The sequence below is a fragment of the Amblyraja radiata genome, chromosome 27 (genome assembly GCF_010909765.2).
Source record: "Amblyraja radiata isolate CabotCenter1 chromosome 27, sAmbRad1.1.pri, whole genome shotgun sequence".
Lineage (NCBI taxonomy): Eukaryota > Metazoa > Chordata > Chondrichthyes > Rajiformes > Rajidae > Amblyraja > Amblyraja radiata.
In genome coordinates this window covers 27,455,796-27,475,982 of record NC_045982.1, presented here as the reverse complement: position 1 = coordinate 27,475,982, position 20,187 = coordinate 27,455,796, and the positions used below count along the sequence as shown (strand labels likewise).

General features: G+C 47.6%; 1 protein-coding gene across 4 annotated transcripts in view; it reads right to left on the bottom strand.

Annotated features, from left to right (window-relative positions):
- map7d1 (MAP7 domain containing 1) overlaps positions 1-20,187 on the bottom strand; it is a 185,238-nt gene that overhangs the window by 47,915 nt on the left and 117,136 nt on the right. For all 4 annotated transcript variants that reach the window (XM_033045441.1, XM_033045442.1, XM_033045443.1 and 1 more), the window contains exons 3-5: positions 12,711-12,779; positions 4,188-4,351; positions 354-468 (exon numbers count right to left, since the gene is read on the bottom strand). In XM_033045441.1, coding sequence (XP_032901332.1) covers positions 354-468; positions 4,188-4,351; positions 12,711-12,779 — 348 coding nt within the window. The remainder of the gene's footprint in view (positions 1-353; positions 469-4,187; positions 4,352-12,710; positions 12,780-20,187) is intronic.

Below are 20,187 nucleotides of genomic sequence, written 5' to 3'. Positions count from 1 at the left end.
ACACACACACGTGCACATGCGCGTGCACACATATGCACACACACACAAGCGTACACAAACACAAGCGTACACAAACACAAGCGTACCGACACGTGCATGTGTATACAGACACACACGAACACACACAGACAAACATACACACACACAAACATACAAAAATATTCACAGACAATTCTATACTGCCACAACGAAGACACATTTGCACCTGAACCAGCTCTCAATACGCTAGCTGGAATCGATGAGGCACTGGAACTATTGCAATCACAACAGGAAAGATGATTTTAAACAGTGAGCCGTGAGTAAAGCATGCAATGCCGATGGTGTTGACTAGACGCCCCACTAAATAAACTCACTCGCTTTGTGCACACTCAGGCTGTGAGGGAGCGCTCCAGCCCAGGACCACCTCTGTTGACGGATTTCTGCCCAGGTTCTCTTGGTTGACCTCTGCACCACTGCTTCGTAACGCTCCTGCAGGAACACAATGGGGGAGATGATTGATTCATAAAACATAGAACCGTCTCGGCCCACAATGACGATGACCAACATGAGGTCAAGATCAACTCATATCTGCCTGCATGTGATCCATATCCCTTCATTCCCTGCATATCCATGTGTCGATCCGAAAGTCTCTGAAACGCCACTATCATATCTGCCTCCACCATCACCCCCGGCAGCAGGTTCCAGGCACCAACCACCCTCTGTGTAACATGCCCCACACATCTCCTTTAAACGTTGCCCCTTTCACCTTGAAGCTACAGTATGCTCTCAAGTATTTCACATTTTCACCCTTGGAGCCCTGTTTCCACCACCACGCACAAGAAGTGACAAGACAGACACAATTGTGTGCAGATGCTGAGAAGTGTGTTCAGCTCGGGCTGAGCAACTTCTAATCTTGTGTGTGGATTCGATAAGAAGAAGACCCTTGGAGAAACTGACTGACTGACTGAATGCCTCTCAGGTCTTCCCTCATCCTACAGCGTTCCAGTGTAAACAATCCAAGGTTGTCCAGTGTCTCCCAGTAGCTAGTGCTCTCTAATCTAGACAGCATTCTGGTCACGCTCTCCTACACCCTCTCCAAAGCCTCCACCCTGTAATGGGGTGCCCAGAAGTGCACACAATTCGAGGGTGTGCCCAGGAATGGGGGTGTAAGGCAGTAGTAAGGAGCCGTATGCCAGCAATTCTACTGCAGCGCCACCGTGCTGCACTGTTGTGTCAGAGATGCAGCAGCTCACTAGCACTTTAGCCCATCTAGTGAACCATCCATTAGAGCAACTAAAGCCCCTGTCCCACTTTCCTCGAGTTACTCACGAATTCTTCCGAGTTTTCCCCTTGATTCAAACTCGGAGATGCCAGCCGTAGGTACTCGGGGCTATTTTTTTTACTCGTGGACATTTTTCAACATGCAGAAAAAACGTCCCGACTTACCTGATGCCCCGAGTACCTACAGCTGGCATTACGAGCCGCTACGAAATATCTACGGGCTCCCTACGGCCTCCTACGGACTCGCTACGGACATTCTCCGAGTTTGAATCAAGAGGAAAACTCGGGAGAATTCGTGAGTCCTATCAAGCTCTCTCTTGAAAGTATCCAGAGAACCGGCCTCCACCACCCTCTAAGGCAGAGAATTCCACAGACTCACAACTGTGTGGAAAAGTATTTCCTCATCTCCGTTCTAAATGGCTTACACCTTATTCTTAAACTGTGGCCCCTGGTTCTGGACTCCCCCAACATCAGGAACATGTTTCCTACCTCTAGCGTGTCCAAACCCTTAATAATCTTATATGTTTCAATAAGATCCCCTCTCATCCTTCCAAATTCCAGAGTATACAAGCCCAGCCGCTCCATTCTCTCAGCATATGACAGTCCAGTCATCCCGGGAATTAACCTTGTAAACCTACACTGCACTCCCTCAATAGCAAGAATGTCCTTCCTCAAATTAGGGGACCAAAACTGCACACAATACTCCAGGTGTGGTCTCACTAGGGCCCTATACAACTGCAGAAGGACCTCTTTGTTCCTATACTCAACTCCTCTTGTTATGACGGCCAACGTGCCATTCGTTTTCTTCACTGCCTGCTGTACCTGCATGCAGGTCGAGAAGGTTCGAGACCCTTCTGCAGACTGATTGGAGTAAGGGGGAGAAAGCAGGATGCCGGGTGGAGGTGGGACAAAGTCTGACAAGTGATAGGTGGTTACAGGTGTTTTCAGTATTTATTAAGTATTTATGGAGAGATAGAGTGGAAACAGGCCCTTCGGCCCACCGAGTCTGCACCGACCAGCGATCACCCGCTCACAATATCCTACACTAGGAACAGGTGACAGAAGCCAATTAACCTTCAAATCTGCACGTCTTTGGGATGTGGGAGTAAACCAGGGCACCAGGAGGAAACCCACACAGTCACAAGGAGTATGTAGATCTCCACACAGACAGCACTCAAGGTCAGGATTGAACCCGTGTCTGTGGCGCTGTAAGGTAGCAACTACCACTGCGCCACTGTGGTGAGGGGGGCAAATGGTTGGACAAAGGCTAGAGTTGAAAGGGAGACCAAAGTGTCTCAGATAAAGGGAGAATAAGAATTAAATGTAAAGCCAGAGGGACGAATATCTATCCTCTATCTTCATTTGGCCCAGCCTTTGGATTCAATATAGAATTCAACTATTTCAGATAGCCAGCCTTTCTTGTATTCAGTTTAGTTTAGAGATATGGTGTGGAAACTGACCCTTCGGCCCACCGAGTCCACGCTGACCAGCAACACTAACACTAGGATCAATTTATAATGTTTACCGGCCAATTAACCTACAAACCTGTACATCTTTGAATATGGGAGGAAACCCGAGCACCCGGAGAAAACCCACGCAGTCACAGGAAGAACGTACAAACTCCATACAGACAGCAGCCGCAGTCAGGACTGAGCCCAGGTCTCTGGCGAATAAAGCAGCAACTGCACTGCTGCGCCACCGTGCGCCATTTGAAGGAGCCATTTTAAATGTAAGATTGTCCACCTGCATGGTTGTTCAACGTTCCTCTCTCCACAGATGCTGCCTGACCGGCTGAGTATTCCGGTATTCTCTGCTTTATCCTGCTGCTTGTTCAAATGTCATAATAACCTCTCCCAAAGCCACTTTAGCAGGGAAAACAAAATCAATGGGATCTTATCTAATGATGCCTAATATTATATATTATTTGTCAGCAAATAAACTGGTTCAAAATAAATTGCAATACCTTTTTTGCTGTGGAGGAGTTATTTCTAATTAGACATATTCACAAAGGCAAAACACACAAAGTGCTGGAAGAACTCAATGACTCAGGCAGCATCTGCGGAAGGAATGGACAGACTACGTCTCAGCTTCAGATTCTTAAGAAGAGTCCCAAACTGAAAGATGGGCTGTCCATTCCTTTCACAGATGCTGCCTGACCTGAGTTCCTCCAGCACTTTGTGTTTTGCTCTAAGCTCCAGCATCTGCAGTTCCTTGTGTCTCATCTCAACAAGGCTGGCGTTTCTTCATGTACCAGGCGCAGTGGTTTTATGAATGGTCGCTGTCATATCTCAATAGGAAGCTGATGAGGTCCTTGCCTGGTGGCCAAGTGTGTCCCTCACCAAGGTACAGACAGGGTGATCATCAGTAGAGGCAGAGAGACCGACACAGGCTTCTCAGGAGTGAATCCATATTTACCTCCATACCTGGCCTCCCAACTAGTCATTCCTGCAGCATAGCTGGGATAGATAGGCAGTTAGATGCAACATGGAAACAGGACATTTGGCCCACAGAGTCTACTCTGACCATCAACCACCCATGTACACTAATCCTACATGAATCTAAACTGGAGACACAATGAACTACAGATGGAAGAAGGGTCACAACATGAAACATTGCCTATCCATGTCCGTCGGAGATGCTGCCTGACCCGCTGAGTTACTCCAGCACTTTTGAGTTCTAAACTAATTTAATCTAAGTTTATTATCTCCATATTTGTATCGATTACTCCCAGATTCTACCACTCACCTGCACCCAAGAGGTAAATTAACCGACAAACCTGCACGTCTTTGGGATGGGGGAGGAAACTGGAGCACCCGGAGGAAACCCACCCGGTCACAGGGAGAACGTGCAAACTCCACACAGACAGCACCCGAGGTCAGGGTTGAACCGGGTGCTCTGGCACTGTGGGGCAGCGGCTGGGCACACACCTTGCTTTTCTGAAGCTTTAGTCGTTGCTGCTCCTCCAGCAGTGCTCGCCGCTTCTCAATCTTCACTCTTTGCTCCTCCAGCCTCCTCCTCCGATCTTCCACCTGTTTCTCTCGGAGCAGCTTGGCCTTTTCTTCCCGCTCCAGCCATATTGACTTCTTGGTAGCTGCGAGATTGGTAGAGGGGATGGAGATAGAGGAGAAGGAGGTGGTAGGTGAACAGAGCGAGAGAGAGAGAGAGAGAGAGAAGGTGACAGAGCAATGAGAGTGAATTAGAGAGGGAAACAATGAGAATGAGACAGAATGTGATTGGGGACGGAGAGAGTGAGTGAAATAGAGAGGGGAACAAGGAGAATGGGACAGAACAGAAATAAGTGAAGAGAGAGATGTGGACAGTCATAGTGATAGAGAGGACAGAGATAAGTAGAGGATAGTGATAGTGAAATAGAGGGAATAGAGAGAGAGAGAGAGAGAGAGAGAGAGAGAGAGAGAGTGGGAGAAAGAGAGAGAATAAAGAGGGGAAAAGGAGAGAAATAGAGGAGGATAGAGGGGAGTTTGAGATAAAGAGCAGATAGGTAAAGAGAGAGAGAACAGAGGAAGTGAGTGACAGATACACAGATAGAGAGAGAGTAAGAGAGAGAAAGAGACAGCGTGTGAGAGCAAAGGTGGGTTAGAGATGGAAGGAGATAAAGAGCAGGAGAGACGGAGATGGAGAGGTAGAGAGTGCAGGATCGAAGAGTGTGGAAGAAAGGGGGAAATAGAAGAGAAAAGGGGCAAACGGGGAAAGCAAGAAAGAGACATAGAACAACAAAATACGATGTGGGGGGAGACGGAGACCATGGTAGACAGGGGCGGAGGAGGTAAGAGCGGAGCAGATGGAGGAGGAGGAGGAGGAGGAGGAGGAGGAGGAGGAGGAGGAGGAGGAGGAGGAGGAGGAGGAGGAAGGCAGGGAGCACAAGAGGGAAGAGTAAAATGGAGAAGCGTGAGTACGGAGTATTCATTACACTGGTCACTTCTTTCCTCAGATTGTGAGGATCGCAGATTACAGGGCGCGATGGAGATGAATGTGAGGCAGAGGAAGTGAAAGCATTAATCATCCTCACACGGACTGACCTCGTGCTCTACTTCCAGCAGCAGATGTCACAGGCTGGATGTTATGGGAGCTGCCTTCAATGGTGAGAGGCCCAGTAAATGATCACATGGAACTAGAGCAGTACAGCACAGTACAGGCCCTTCGGCCCACAGTGTCTGTGCTCAACCTGAGGCCCAGTTAAACTAATCTCCTCACCTGCATGTGACCCATATCCCTCCATTCCCTGCATATCCATGTCCCTATACAGTATCGGAGTAAAGAGGTTCTTCTGCAGTTGTATAGGGCTTTGGTGAGACCACATCTGGAGTATTGTGTACAGTTTTGATCTCCTAATTTGAGGAAGGACATCCTTGTGATTGAGGCAGTGCAGCGTAGGTTCACGAGATTGATCCCTAGGATGGCGGGACTGTCATATGAGGAAAGATTGAAAAGACTAGGCTTGTATTCACTGGAGTTTAGAAGGATGTGGGGGGATCGTATAGAAACATATAAAATTATAAAAGGTCTGGACAAGCTAGATGCAGGATAAATGGTCTCAATGTTGGGTGAGTCCAGAACCAGGGGCCACAGTCTTAGAATAAAGGGGAGGCCATTTAAGACTGAGGTGAGAAAAAAACTTTTTCACCCAGAAAGTTGTGAATTTATGGAATTCCCTGCCACAGAGGGCAGTGGAGGCCAAATCACTGGATGGATTTAAGAGAGAGTTAGATAGAGCTCTAGGGGAATCAAGGGATATGGGGAGAAGGCAGGCACGGGTTATTGATTCGGGAAGATCAGCCATGATCACAATGAAAGGCGGTGCTGGCTCAAAGGGCTGAATGGCCTTCTCCTGCACCTATTTTCTATGTTTCTATCTCAAAGCCTATCTTAAAGTATAATCACCACTATAATATCCGCCTCCACCACCACCCCTGCCAGTGCGTTCCAGCACCCACCGTTCTCCATGTAAGAAAACCTGCCCCACATATCTCCTTTAAACTTTGTCCTGCTCACCTTAAAGCTACGCCCTCTAGTCTTTGACACTTCCAACCTGGGAAAAGGGTTCTGACTGTCTACTCTATCTGTACCTCTCATCATCTTATATACTTCAATCAGGTGTCCCCTTAGTCACCGACGCTCAGTCCCAGAAAACAATCAGAGTTAGTGCAACCTCTCCTTACAGCTGTACCCTCTAATCCAGGCAGCAAGCTGGTAAACCTCTTCTGTATCCGCTCCAAAGCCTACACATCCTTCATGTTCTAGACTGGCCAGACTGTACACAATATTCTAAATGTGGTTTAATTAAAGTCCTCTAATGCTGCATCATAACCTCCTGCCTGTTTTACTCAACGCCCCGACCGGTGAAACACACCAGATGCCTTCTTTACTGCTTCACTTCTTTACTGAGTTAGAGTTAGCTCTTAGGGCTGACGGAATCAAGGGATATGGGGAGAAAGCAGGAACGGGGTACTGATTTTGGATGATCAGCCATGATCATATTGAATGGCGGTGCTGGCTCGAAGGGCCGAATGGCCTACTCCTGCACCTCATTTCTATGCTCTATCTACTTGTGATGTAATTTTCACGGGGTTCTGGACTTGGACCCCAATATCCATCTGTACATTAATGCTGTTAAGGGACTTGCCATTAACGGTACGTTTCCCCCTTGCATTCGACGTCCCAAAGTACAACACCTCACACATGCTCGCATGAAACTACATCTGCCATTTCTTTGCCCGTTTCTGCAGCTGATCTATATCCCGCTGTATACTGCGAGAGCCTCTCTCACAAGTTGCAACTCCAGCAACCTTGGTATTTGTCTGCAGCTTACAAACCAACTCATTTGCATTTACGTCCGGGTCATGATGACTCACTCCACTGCAGAACGCGGGGGAATTGTGGAGACGTGGTCATCCAGTGACGGGGTTATTGGCTGACCCAATAGCACCACCTCCACCAGGCTTGTCACCAGCCTAGGCCAGGGCCGAGACTGGGTGAGGTAAGGGTCATTGGGAAGTACTTCACTGACACGGGAGGCTTCCCAGTGACACACGGCAGGAACAAGGCCATGCTCTCCTGGAGTAAGCCCAGGACAATGTGGTCCATATTTCTTTGCAGAGGAACCTAGCACTGGCAATGGCATCACCCCAATCATCCCTTCTGTGGGAATCGTGCCAGGGTCACAAGAGAGAAAGCATCGGGGCTGTGCTAAACTTTACTGAAGTTGTTGATTTATCCTTCAATTGGGGAAACCAATGACAGAACACTGAAAAGACCAGGATTGGCAATGAAATATCCAGGCAGATGGAGGTCTACAGGCCCCTCGCTGCTGGGAGTCAGCTAAAGATGTCTGCCTTTTATTTTGGGTTTTGGACCAATGGCCTATTCCTGAAGTCAAGATTGAGATCAGCTCTCAAATCATTCAAGGAAAGAACAGGCTTGAGAGGATGAATGGACTCATACTCTCATGTGAACCTGTATCTCCCAGCTCTTATTGAGAGCTCAAGGGTGGAGAAGGTTTAGGTGTCAACTGCTGGTGGAGGAGGAGGCAAAGGAAGAGAAATAACATTGCCAACTATTTTAGTTTAGTTTAGTTGAGAGTTACAGCTTGAAAATAGGCCCTTCGGCCCAACGAGTCCATTGATCACAGGTTCACACTAGTTCTATGTTATCTCACTTCTTCATCCACACTAGGGGTACCTTACAGAGGCCAATTAATCTACAAACCTGCACGTATATGGATGTGGGTGAAAACCGGGGCACCTGGAGGAAACCCACGTGGTCACGGGGAGAACGTGCAAACTCCACGCCCATAGTCTCTGGCGCTGTGAGGTAATGGCTCCACCAGCTGTGCCACTGTGATTATGAATGGGAGGATGTAAGTGGGTAACTATCAGGCAATCTATGGAACCAGGGAATGTCCTCTCCTCATTGCTGACACTATGGCAAAGGCTCGGCGCCTACATCAGGAAACTCAAGGCTTAAAATCAGCCACGAAAACTAAAATGAACAAGCAGGTAATTCCAAAGTTGTGCACGACTCTATAATGTGGACACGTCTGCCAACTGCTTATAACTTGACATTGATTCAAACCCAGGCCAACAACAAAAAGTTCTTCAGATCAGCTTTAGAATCCAATGTTCGAAAGGTTTGTATAATGTGCCGTGGAAATGAATCAACTTCATGTTCCTAATAAACGTTAAGAAATGGTTGACTAGTTTTAATTATTTGGGTAATTGGTCGAGAGAATGTATTTGATAATGAAGTGGATGAGAGTTTCCCTGAGGAAATGTTTGTCACTGAATATATTCGGAACGAGACTAACACTAATACATCACCAGCTCAGCCTGCTATCTTTGATTATCATCAGAACGATATACTCCTGATACATTCAACTACCCACTAAAGTTAGATTTGCTTTCAATCTCAATTGTCCACGATTCTTGTCCAAATTTACTCTGTGCCTACCATTATAATGGGGGATCTGGTGACTTATTTATTCCCCATTTGATCTTGCCAACTTTTCCATTACCATCTTCCTTAAAATATGTTTACAGCTTTGGTTGAGGGTGGCATCGCTGCTCGAGCTGCTGCCTCCAGCATCAGGCACCCAGGTTCACTCTGACCGTGGGTGCTGTCCGTGTGGAGTTTGCACGTTGTGGGTTTCCTCTGTGTGCTCCGGTTTCCTCCTACATCCCATGGATGTGCGGGATTGTTGGTTAATTGCGCTCTGTAAACTGCCCCTGTTGCGTAAGTGAGTGGTAGAGTCTCAGAGGGTGGGAGTTGATGGGAAGGTGGGGAGAATTAAAAAAGTGGGATTCGTGTAGGGTTGGTATAAAGGGGCAGTTGACAGCATGGACTTGTTTTCGGGATGAAACGTTGCCTATTTCCTTCGCTCCATAGATGCTGCCTCACCCGCTGAGTTTCTCCAGCATTTTTGCCTACCTTCGATTTTCCAGCATCTGCAGTTCCGTCTTAAACAAGGGCTTGTTTTCATGCTGTTTCTATCTATGAATCGTTCAGTTGGCTGCATCTTCCTTGCTTCTTGACCCATTCTTCACAACTACCGAAGCTTTATTTTCTGTGGTGCCACGGTGGGAGTGAATGCTGTGCTTTGTGAAATGCCACTGGCTCAGTCGGCTGGGTGGGTCAGAGACTTCTTCTTCTTGCGCAAGGCGTGCACAGCCTAAAGTTGTATGACAACTTGTTCTATTTGATCTTATTTGATTGTGCACGCTGGGTTGATTGCATTCGTCGAAACAGGGCGGACCACGTGAAGGTTGCAATCTCCCACCCCGGTCAGAGACTAATCCTTGTGGACTCAAGGAGCTGCAGATGCTGGAGTCTTGCGCAAATCACTGAGTGCTGGAGGAACTCAGCCATTCAGGCATCTTCTGTGACGTTTTGAGTCGAGACCCTTCTTCAGACTGATCGCAGTCGGGGTGAGAGGGCTGGAAATGAGTGGTGGGGCCGGGACAAAGCCTGGCAAGTGATAGGTCGATACAGGTGAGAAGGGGGGGGGGGGGGGGGGTTGATTGTCCGATGGGTGGAGTCAGTGACCAAGGTTAGAGATGAAAAGGAGCCAAGAGGGTGTCAGTTAAGGAGGGAAGCAGAGTGAAATGTAAAGGGCCTGTCCCACTTTCAAGACCTAATTCACGACCTCTGCCGAGTTTGCCCTTGACTCATACTCGCAGCATGGTCTTCACGAGGTCGTAGAAGGTCGTAGGCAAAGATCCTATAGCGATCAAGATAGTCCACTCTACGAAAAAGATGTAGTACGGTCATGGGCAGATTCATGGGTAATTTTCGGCCCCATTTCCGTAACCGGCTTCCGTCTTCGCGCCAAATATCCCATAGGATACTAGTGCGGAGACGGAAGCCGGTTACGGAAAAATCCTCGTAAAAATAAAAGTTATTTGGTAAAAATCTTATCCTCATTTTCAAAATTTTAATTTATTAACACAAACTGTTCCCCCGCAACGTTGATTACACTGCGAGTCGGGTCGGGTCCGGTTACGGAAATGGATGAAATAAAGGCCCACGTTCCGTTCCGTTGCGTACTACACGTCAGCCCATTGCATTTAGCAGGAGTGGTCTATCTTGCTCCGCTATAGGATCTTTGGTCGTAGGTGGGTCGTAGCAGGCCGTGATGCTAGTCGTAGGTACTCGTGGCATCAAGTAGGTCGGGGACGTTTTTTCTAGCCTGATGAAAAATGTCCACGAGTAAAAAAGGTCGTGAATTAGGTGGTGAAAGTTGGACAGGCCCTTAAAGCCAGAGGGAGAGATATAGATGGGGAGGGGCAGCAAAGGGTCAGGATAGTGAGGGAAATGCGTGCACACAGGGATGGATGGGAGGGACGCAGGAGGTAGGGGGAGTATAACCCATGAAATTGGAGAATTCATTCTTCATACCATTGGGATGTTGGCTACCCAAGCGGAATATGACGAGCTGTTCCTCCAGCTTGCGTGTGGCCTCACTCTGGAACAGTGCCCACGGAGGAGGCCCAGGACAGAAAGCTCAGTCTGGGAATGGGAAGGGGATCCTTGTCCCTACAGCGGGAACACTGACAAACTTGCGTTAAGAACATAATGCAGTGTCCCCACAACCCATGAAGAACTTAAAAAAGTTCATTCAACGTCTACTAATCTAATCGCTTGCTCAGAGGCCCCTTGGAAGTTGCTTCATTGATAATGAAAATGTATTTTACAATTATTCTGTGTTTGCCCACTGATGGAAATCAAGTTAGCAATTCACAAAGTACTGCCTGCTGTCTGCCATGCCGATATAATATTCACACATTGAACTGTGCAAGACATTTGGAGTTGGGTGGTAAGTTGTGTGGCAAGAAGACAAAGGTTCATGGGGTCGTGCAAAACTGTGTTTTGCTTAAAAAATGGGAACCTTCTTCACTTCCTCCTCCTCCTCCAGTAATCCCCAGCATCCTCGCCTCTTTGAAGATCAAATGGTCTCCACATTATATTATTTTTGATATTTATTCTTTCTGGCATACCAATGTTTATTCCCTTCCCTAATTAGTGCAAACCTTTTCCTCGTGCAGCGTACATTTCTGCAGAGTAGAGTTTGTAACTCTTTCCTTCCCCCACCTCTCTCTTACCCCGGATCTGTCTTCAGTGCATTTACTACCTGCTACCATTTGATGGACATAAAGTGCAGGAGTATCTCAGCGACTCCGGCATAAAGAAACATAAAAACATAGAAAATAGGTGCAGGAGATGGCTATTCGGCCCTTCGAGCCAGCACCGCCATTCAATATGATCATCCAAAATCAGTACCTCGTTCCTGCTTTTTCCCCATATCCCTTGATTCTGTTAGCCCTAAGAGCTATATCTAACTATCTAACATCCAACGAATTGACCTCCACTGCCTTCTGTGGCAGAGAATTCCCACAGATTCACAACTCTCTGGGTGAAAAAGTTTTTCCTCATCTCAGTCCTAAATGGCCTATCCCTTATTCTTAAACTGTGACCCCTAGCACTGGACTCCCCCAACATCGGGAACATTTTTCCTGCATCTAGCCTTTCTAATCCCTTAAGATTTTTTTATGTTTCTATAAGATCCCCTCTCATCTTCTCAATTCCAGTGAATACAAGCTCAGTCGACCCATTCTTTCATCATATGTTAGTCTCGCCATTCTGGGATTTAACCTGGTGAACCTACGCTGCACTCCCTCAATAGCAATAAAGTCCTTCCTCAAATGAGGAGACCAAAACTGCACACAATACTACAGGTGCAGTCTCACCAGAGTCCTGTACAACTGCAGTAGGACCCCCTTGCTCCTATACTCAAATCCTCTCACAATTAAGGCTAACATGCCATTAGCTTTCTTCACTGCCTGCTGTACCTGCACCATCTCTGGAAATATGGATAGATGACGTTTTGGGTCAGGACCCTTATTCATTCCCCCCCCCCCCCCTTCATCACAATCAGTCTGAAGAAGGGACACAATGTGAAATGTCACCTATCTATGTTCTCCAGAGATGCTGCCTGACCCGCTGAGTTACTCAAACAATTTCTGTCCTTATACATCATCACTTCCTGCAGTCATGGGGAGAACTTGCAAACTGCCCACATTGATCTATTAAATATGCGACTATGTCACTCCCCAAATGCCTAAAGGGTCTGTCCCACTTGGGTATGACGTGCATTACGCGCGCATGGTGCGTGGTGACATAGGCAGTGATGCACGCCGTGCCCCAGGATTTTGGGATTCACAAAATCTTCGCTCACCACCTGCATGACGCGTAAATGATGTCGAGTAAATGACGTGCAAATGACTCCCTAGTGGGACAGGCCCTTAAAGGATAACAGAATGTAAAAAATTAACCCATTCAAGCTCATGATGATCTCAACGCTGAAAGTCTGTTCGAGTAAATCTCTCTTTACTTCTGATGGAGCGGATGAAAGGGAAATGCTTTCAGATTCCGATTCTTACCAAGAGTTTTTGCCCGTTCGTCCCGGCGCTCTCTCGCAAGTCGTAGTCTCTCCTCCACCTTCAACGCATCTGAAAGCAGAACAAGTGAGACGATTTACAGCAGCCCCTTGTATGACTGAAGTGGCTGGTAGCTAGCAGCTGAGAAGATTGATTAGTTGAAAGATACAACATGGGAACAGGCCCTCAGCCCACACCGACCATCAATCACCTGCTCACTAGTTCTATGTTATCCCACTTTCATAGAAACATAGAAAATAGGTGCAAGAGGAGGCCATTTGGCCCTTCGAGCCAGCACCGCCATTCATTGTGATCATGGCTGATCGTTCCCAATCAATAACCCGTGCCTGCCTTCTTCCCATATCCCTTGATTCCATTAGCCCCCTAGAACTCTATCTAACTCTCTCTTAAATCCATCCAGTGATTTGGCCTCCACTGCCCTCTGTGGCAGGGAATTCCACAAATTCACAACTCTCTGGGTGAAAAAGGTTTTTCTCACCTCAGTGTTAAATGGCCTCCCATTTAAGACTGAGGTGAGAAAAAAAATTTTCACCCAGAGAGCTTCCACTTCCTTCACGCTAGGGGCAATTTTACAGAAGCCAATTAACCCGCTAACCTGTACGTCTTTCAGATGTAGGAAGAAACCCCACACAGTTACAGGGAGAACCTGCAAACTGCACACAGACAACGCCTGAGGTCAGGATCGAACCTGGGCCTCTGGCGCTGCCAGGCAGCGGCTCTACCAGCTGCATCACTGTGTCTGGTTGTAGGAAAAGAGTTGGACCAAGAGAATGCTAAATAACAAAGCACCCAGGGCCAACTGCTTCACCTTTCACCTCTCCAGTCAAAGACTGAGTCAGAATGAAGACGATACCCCTTCCCACTCCTCCTCATCCAGAGTGCTGGAGACCTAGTGATCAGCCTCTTCCCCTCAGCCGGCCCATCAAGTCTCGCTGCATCCCAGAGAATCTGACCCCAGGAGTGGGGGATGTTCGTTTATTATTGGCATTAGTCTATTATTCTCACATGCAAGTAATGTACAAGTAACATTAATGTTTCCAATTTAACTTTTAAAAAGTAATTTTTACAATTTCTAAATCGTATGAATCACCCCATATTTGACACTAAACCTTCAGTAATCGAAGGTAGACAAAAGTGCTGGAGAAACTCAGCGGGTCCGGCAGCATCTATGGAGCGAAGGAAATAGGCAACGTTTTGGGCCGAAACCCTTCGCTCCATAGATGCTGCCGGACCCGCTGAGTTTCTCCAGCACTTTTGTCTACACACAATTAATGTTTAGTTTTATGCCAAATTTCTAATCTAACCACCATCTAATCTCTAATTTCACTGAGATGCGGTGAAAAGCTTTTGTATTGCATGCTCTGCAATTAAATCAGATAAATATACATGAATACAATTAAGCCAAACTCAAGTACAACAGTTAAAGCGAAGACCAGGACAATAGAGTGTGGAATATCATTCTCAGCTTTGTAACGTAACAGTTCTAGAAAAATCGGACAATACCCGTAATGGGGTAGAGGTGAATCGGACAGCACCCTAGCTTATTGAAGGACCGTTCAGAAGCTTGAAAACAGAGGGGAAGAAGCTGTTCTTGTAAGGTGGTGTGTGCTTTCAAGCTTCTGTATCTTCTGCCGGATGGGAGCAGGGAGAAGAAGGAATGACCAGGGTTAAAAATATCCTTGATTATGTTGGCTAATAATAATCTCCAGAAGCAGCTTGAAGTGTGAACGACTATACCTCTGCGCTGTTCCAATGTTATTAGTAAACTCATTTGGGAAATGGGGTGACATTTCTTTACCAAGTGTGCCAAGGATGCTGGCCTCTCCATTACAGCTGCCGGACTATACAAATCATTCAGATCATTCAAGGAACAATTAGGTAGATGTGCGGCACAGCACAGCAGCTTGTAGAGCCACTGCCACACAGCGCCAGAGACCCGGGTTCGATCCTGACCTTGGATGCTGTCTGTGTGGAGTTTGCACGTTCTCCCTGTCATAGAAACATAGAAACATAGAAAATAGGTGCAGGAGTAGGCCATTCGGCCCTTCGAGCCTGCACCGTCATTCGATATGATCATGGCTGATCATCCAACTCAGTATCCTGTACCTGCCTTCTCTCCATACCCCTCTGATCCCTTTAGCCACAAGGGCCACATCTAACTCCCTCTTAAATATAGCCAATGAACTGGCCTCAACTACCTTCTGTGGCAGAGAATTCCAGAGATTCACCACTCTCTGTGTGAAAAATGTTTTCCTCATCTCAGTCCTAAAAGATTTCCCCCTTATCCTTAAACTGTGACCCCTTGTTCTGGACTTCCCCAACATCGGGAACAATCTTCCTGCATCTAGCCTGTCCAACCCCTTAAGAATTTTGTAAGTTTCTACAAGATCCCCCCTCAATCTTCTAAATTCTAGCGTGTACAAGCCGAGTCTATCCAGCCTTTCTTCATATGAAAGTCCTGACATCCCAGGAATCAGTCTGGTGAACCTTCTCTGTACTCCCTCTATGGCAAGAATGTCCTTCCTCAGATTAGGAGACCAAAACTGTACGCAATACTCCAGGTGTGGTCTCACCAAGACCCTGTACAACTGCAGTAGAGCCTCCCTGCTCCATGGTTTTGGTTTCCTCCAGGACCTCTGGTTTCCTCCCACTTCCCAAAGACGTGCCGTTTTTCAGGTCAATTGATTCCTGTAAAAATGGCCTCTGACTGTCCCACTTACCCGATTTTTTTGGCAACTTGCCGGCACCCGTCATAGTCGCGTGTCGCGGGGTGATGCCTGTATGGTCGTGAGTAGTCACCCAAAGAGTCGTACCTTTTTCTGGTCGCTGCTGGATTTTCAACATGTTTAGCATTTTCGGCGACCTTGACGGGTGCCGGCAAGTCGCCGTTAAAATCGCGTAAGTGGGACAGACCCTTAAGTATGGTTGGGTGATCAATGGACTCGGTGGGCCGAAGGGTCTGTTTTTCTGCTGTATCTCTACACTAAACAAGAAAAGAGTTACAAAGAAGAGTCTAATATGGATTATTAACACCACGGACATCTGGTGTTGTACTCCGGGTTATTTAATTCACCTGACTGAGATCAGGAGTAAAGATAAATCAAAAGTCCATGGAAGAAAGTCGAGGGAGCTGGCAATGTCATATTTTTAACGGTGGAAGAGGTGGGCAGTGAGGTGATAATCAAGCTTAAGAAAGGGGGCAGCACAGGGTCCATTTAAAAAGCTGCCGAGAGGCACAAACAACTTGTGTCAGAGGTTACGGGGAGAAGGCAGGAGAATGGGGTTAGGAAGGAGAGATAGATCAGCCATAATTGAATGGCTGATTAGACTTGATGGGCCAAACGGCCTAATTCTGCTCCAATCACTTATGAACATGACCTTATGAACATTACTACGAGTGACTGGGACTTGCACAGCCTCGCCCACCCTTCTCGTCCCAATTAAACCAAGACACAGATCACGTAGACAACTTGGCTCTAGATTCCAGGAAACACATCCCCCCCCTCTGCAAAGAATTGTTTTAATAGATCGGAACTGGGCTAGGTACGGCAGGAAGAGCCTATTTACTATTTGGTCACCAAAATAGCTCAATAGGTTTGTCTTTGAAAGCACAAGAAACAGAGATTTTGAGTTCGCATCCTGAAACTGGATAACATTCTGTTACCCACATCCATAATGAAATATCTTTGGAATCTGCCGACAAGAAAAGGCCTTATATATATATATATATATATATATATATATATATATATATATATATATTTATTAGTGCACATTTCTGTTTGCCTTATTACAGAGGGGTGTGGAGGATTTGGAGTGGGTGCAGGAGATGTTTATCAGAATGCTTCCTGGATTGGAGAGTACAGGTCAAAGGAAAGGTTGTACAAACCAGGACTGACACAAAATTCCAGGGTAACTCAGCGGGACAGGCAGTGTCTCTGGAGAGAAGGAATGGGCGGCGTTTCGGGTGAACAATCCTCCAAACTAGGATTGCCTTCTCTGGAACGTCAGAGGTTGAGGGGAGACCTGATTGAAGTGTATAAAGTTATAAGTGACATCGATAACAGGGCTGCCAACTCTCACGCTTTGAGCGTGAGACTCACGCCCTCAAGCAAACTCTCACGCTCATCAGAAATTTCTCACGCTCGGTGGTGAGAAATTTTGTGATCAACGAAAATTTCAAAACTCGGATAAACTGCATGGTCCGCGGGTGTTGGAGAGCAGGGGCTGCGGGAGGGATAGGAGCAGAACCAGCGGCGGGAACAGATGCGGGGAGCCGGGACGGACGAGTGTTTGCGGCACTGCGAGTCGCTCGCTGCAGCTCTGGCCACGGAGCACTCCGGATAATGCGAGTGTCCCGGGCCGCGGAGCCGTCGGAAGCGTTGCGCCGCTGCCGTGAGAGTCTCTGTGCCAAAGGGACAGACTCTCAAAGGGAGTTGGAGAGAGAGAGAGAGGGGAAGGAGACAGGGAGACAGTGGGGGAGAGAGAGGGGGGTGAGAGGAGAGAGAGGGGAGAGACAGAGGGGGCGTGAATGGAGAGAGAGAAGAGGGAGAGGGGGGAGAGAGATAGGGGGAGAGAGAGAGTAGAGAGAAGGGGGGGAGAGAGAGAGAAGGGGAGGGGGAGAGAGGGGGAGAGAGGGGGGGAGAGAGGGGGATGAGAGTGAGGTGGGAGGGAGAGAGAGGGGAGAGAAAGAGAGATGGAGAGAGAGGGGGAGAGAGGGGGAGAGTGAGGGGGGAGGGAGAGAGGGGGGGGGGAGGGGGATAGAGAGGCAGAGCTGCCAACTCCCATGCATTGAGCGTGAGAATCACGCATTTCACCAAATTCTCACGCTGATCACAAATTTCTCTCGCTCTGTTGTGAGAAATTCTGTGATCAACGAAAATTTCAAAACTCATATCAACTGCATGGGCCGCGGGTGTTGGAAGCGGAAGCAGCGGCGGGGACAGATGCGGACGGGGAGCGGGGCTGGAGAGTGTTTGCCGGGCTGGCGAGTCACTCACTGCAGCTCCGGCCATGGAGCAGCCTCAGTGCAAGAGTCCCGGGCCGTCGGAGGCGTTGAAGCGTTGCGCCGCTGCCGTGAGAGTCTCTGTGCCGAATTCGCCCAGGTGACCGGCATGGATCAGGCTGCGGCTCGGTGCATCCTGGAGGACAACCAGTGGCTGCTGGAAGTAAGTACCAAGCACTGGGTAGATACGGTGGAAGATAGTGGACTTCAAATGGGGGTGGTTGGAGAAAGCATCCTGCTTGCCTGCTAGATTTTCACTTACTGTAACTGCAGGAAAAATGTTCCCGATGTTGGGGGCGCTCAGAACCATGGGTCACAGTTTAAGAATAAAGGGGGGGGGCAGTTAGGACTGAGATGAGAACAAACTTTCTTCACGCAGAGAGTTGTGAATCTGTGGAATTCTCTGCCACAGAAGGCAGTGCAGGCCAATTCACTGGATGTTTTCAAGAGAGAGTTACATTTAGTTCTTGGGGCTAACGACATCAAGGGATGTGGGGAAATAAACAGGAAAGAGGTACTGATTTTAGATGAATAGCCATGATCATATTGAATGGCAGTGCTGGCTCGAAGGGCCGATGGCCTATTCCTGCACCTATTTTCTATGTTTCTATGCTTGAGTATATGGCAATAAAACTCCCCCACTTGATTTTGAAGCATTCATGCATGGTGGAGGTATAATGTGGTCATAGAGTGATACAGTGTGAAAACAGGCCATTCGGTGCAACTTGCCCACACCCGCCAACATGTCCCAGCTACGCCACCTGCTTTTGGTCCATACCTCCAAACCTGTCCTATCCATGTATCAGTCTAACTTTTTCTTAAATGTTGGGATGGTCCATGCCTCAACTACCTCCTCTGGCAGCTTGTTCCATACACCCATCACCCTTTGTGTGGATAAAGTTACCCCTTAAAAAGTTACCTCTTAAAAATACTTCATACTAAAAACATTGAAATCATACTTCTCCAGTGCAGTAAAACATGATTTTAATACATCAAATTTCAAAAAGGTTCCTGCCCTGGGAGGGGGGGGGACCCTTCTTCCACACCCTCTCCCCACTCGGTTGCTCCACTCCCTCATCGGGTACCCCCAAGGCCAGTGATCAGTGATCGCACAGCCTCCCCCCTTTCAAAAACGCTCCTATCCAGTTTAAAGCATATATATTGCATTCAAGTGTAATTTTAAAGACTCGCTGCAGTATGCACCATATTGCACAATTTCAAGCTGAAAAAATGCAAATGTTCCGTACCAATGGGAGGGGGACACTATACTCCCTCGGGCTTGGTCTTTCGCAATTTCTCACTCCCAACTCTCACCCAATGTTGGCAGCGCTGTCAATAAGGTAGTCAGTCAGAACGTTTCTCCCAGGTAGAAATGTCCAGTACTTCATGGTGCGATGGGTAAAGTTTTAAAAAAGATGTCCATGGCATTTTTGTTTTAATACAGAGGGTGGCGTGTGCCTGGAACGCACTGCCAGGGGCGGTGGTGGAGGCACATGTGATAGTGGTGTTGAGGAAGATTTTGGATAGGCACATGGATATGCAGGGATTGGAAGGATGTGGATCAATAGCAAGCAGAGGAGATTTGTTTAAAGGCATCACATTCTGCAGTCATTGTGGGTCGAAGGGCCTGCTCCTCTCCTGGACTGTTCTATCTTCTTTTATTTTAACACCGAGGAATAGAATTGGATATGAAATCCTTCAAACCTCCTTACTCCTTACATCCATTTTCTCCAGAGATGCTGCCTGATCCACTGAGTTACTCCAGCATTTTGTGTCGATCTTACACAGAAAGGGACATTGGCCGACACACGCAGAATGGGTTAAAGTGCTCATTCAGGATATGATGGCGTTCACAACAGTATTGTTCTTGAGTGTCAGTTCAGAGAGGCGGCTCCAGAGTCGACAGTGAGATTAAACCCAGGGTGGTCGGATGCAGCAGTGAGGACAAGGCCAAGCTGAACAATGTCAATATTATACACACACACTGGAGTAACTCAGTGGGACAGGCAGCATCTCTGGAGGGAAGGGCTGGGTGATGGGAACCTGATTGTTCAGGAAAGGAGCTGTTCCTGTGCCTGGTGGTGCGGGAGTTCAGGCATCTGTACTGCTGCGAGCAAAAAGAGGGCATGGCGCAGATGGTGGGATCTTAGGTGATAGATGCCATCTTCTGTAGACATCCTCATGTAGATGCTTTTGATGGTGTAGGAGGCTGTGCCAATGGTGGATCCACCACTCTCTGCAACTCCTTGCATTCCTATGTGTTGGAATTATTGTACCAGGCCACGATACAACCAGTCAGGATACTATCCACAGTGCATCTGTAGAAGTTTCTTTTAAGAGTATTCGGTGACGTACCAAACCTCTTTAAAGATAGTAGAGGGACTGGTGATTGCATCCATGTGCTGGGCCAGGCCAGGTCATGTATGTGCTAGGCCCAGGAGAGGTCATACACGC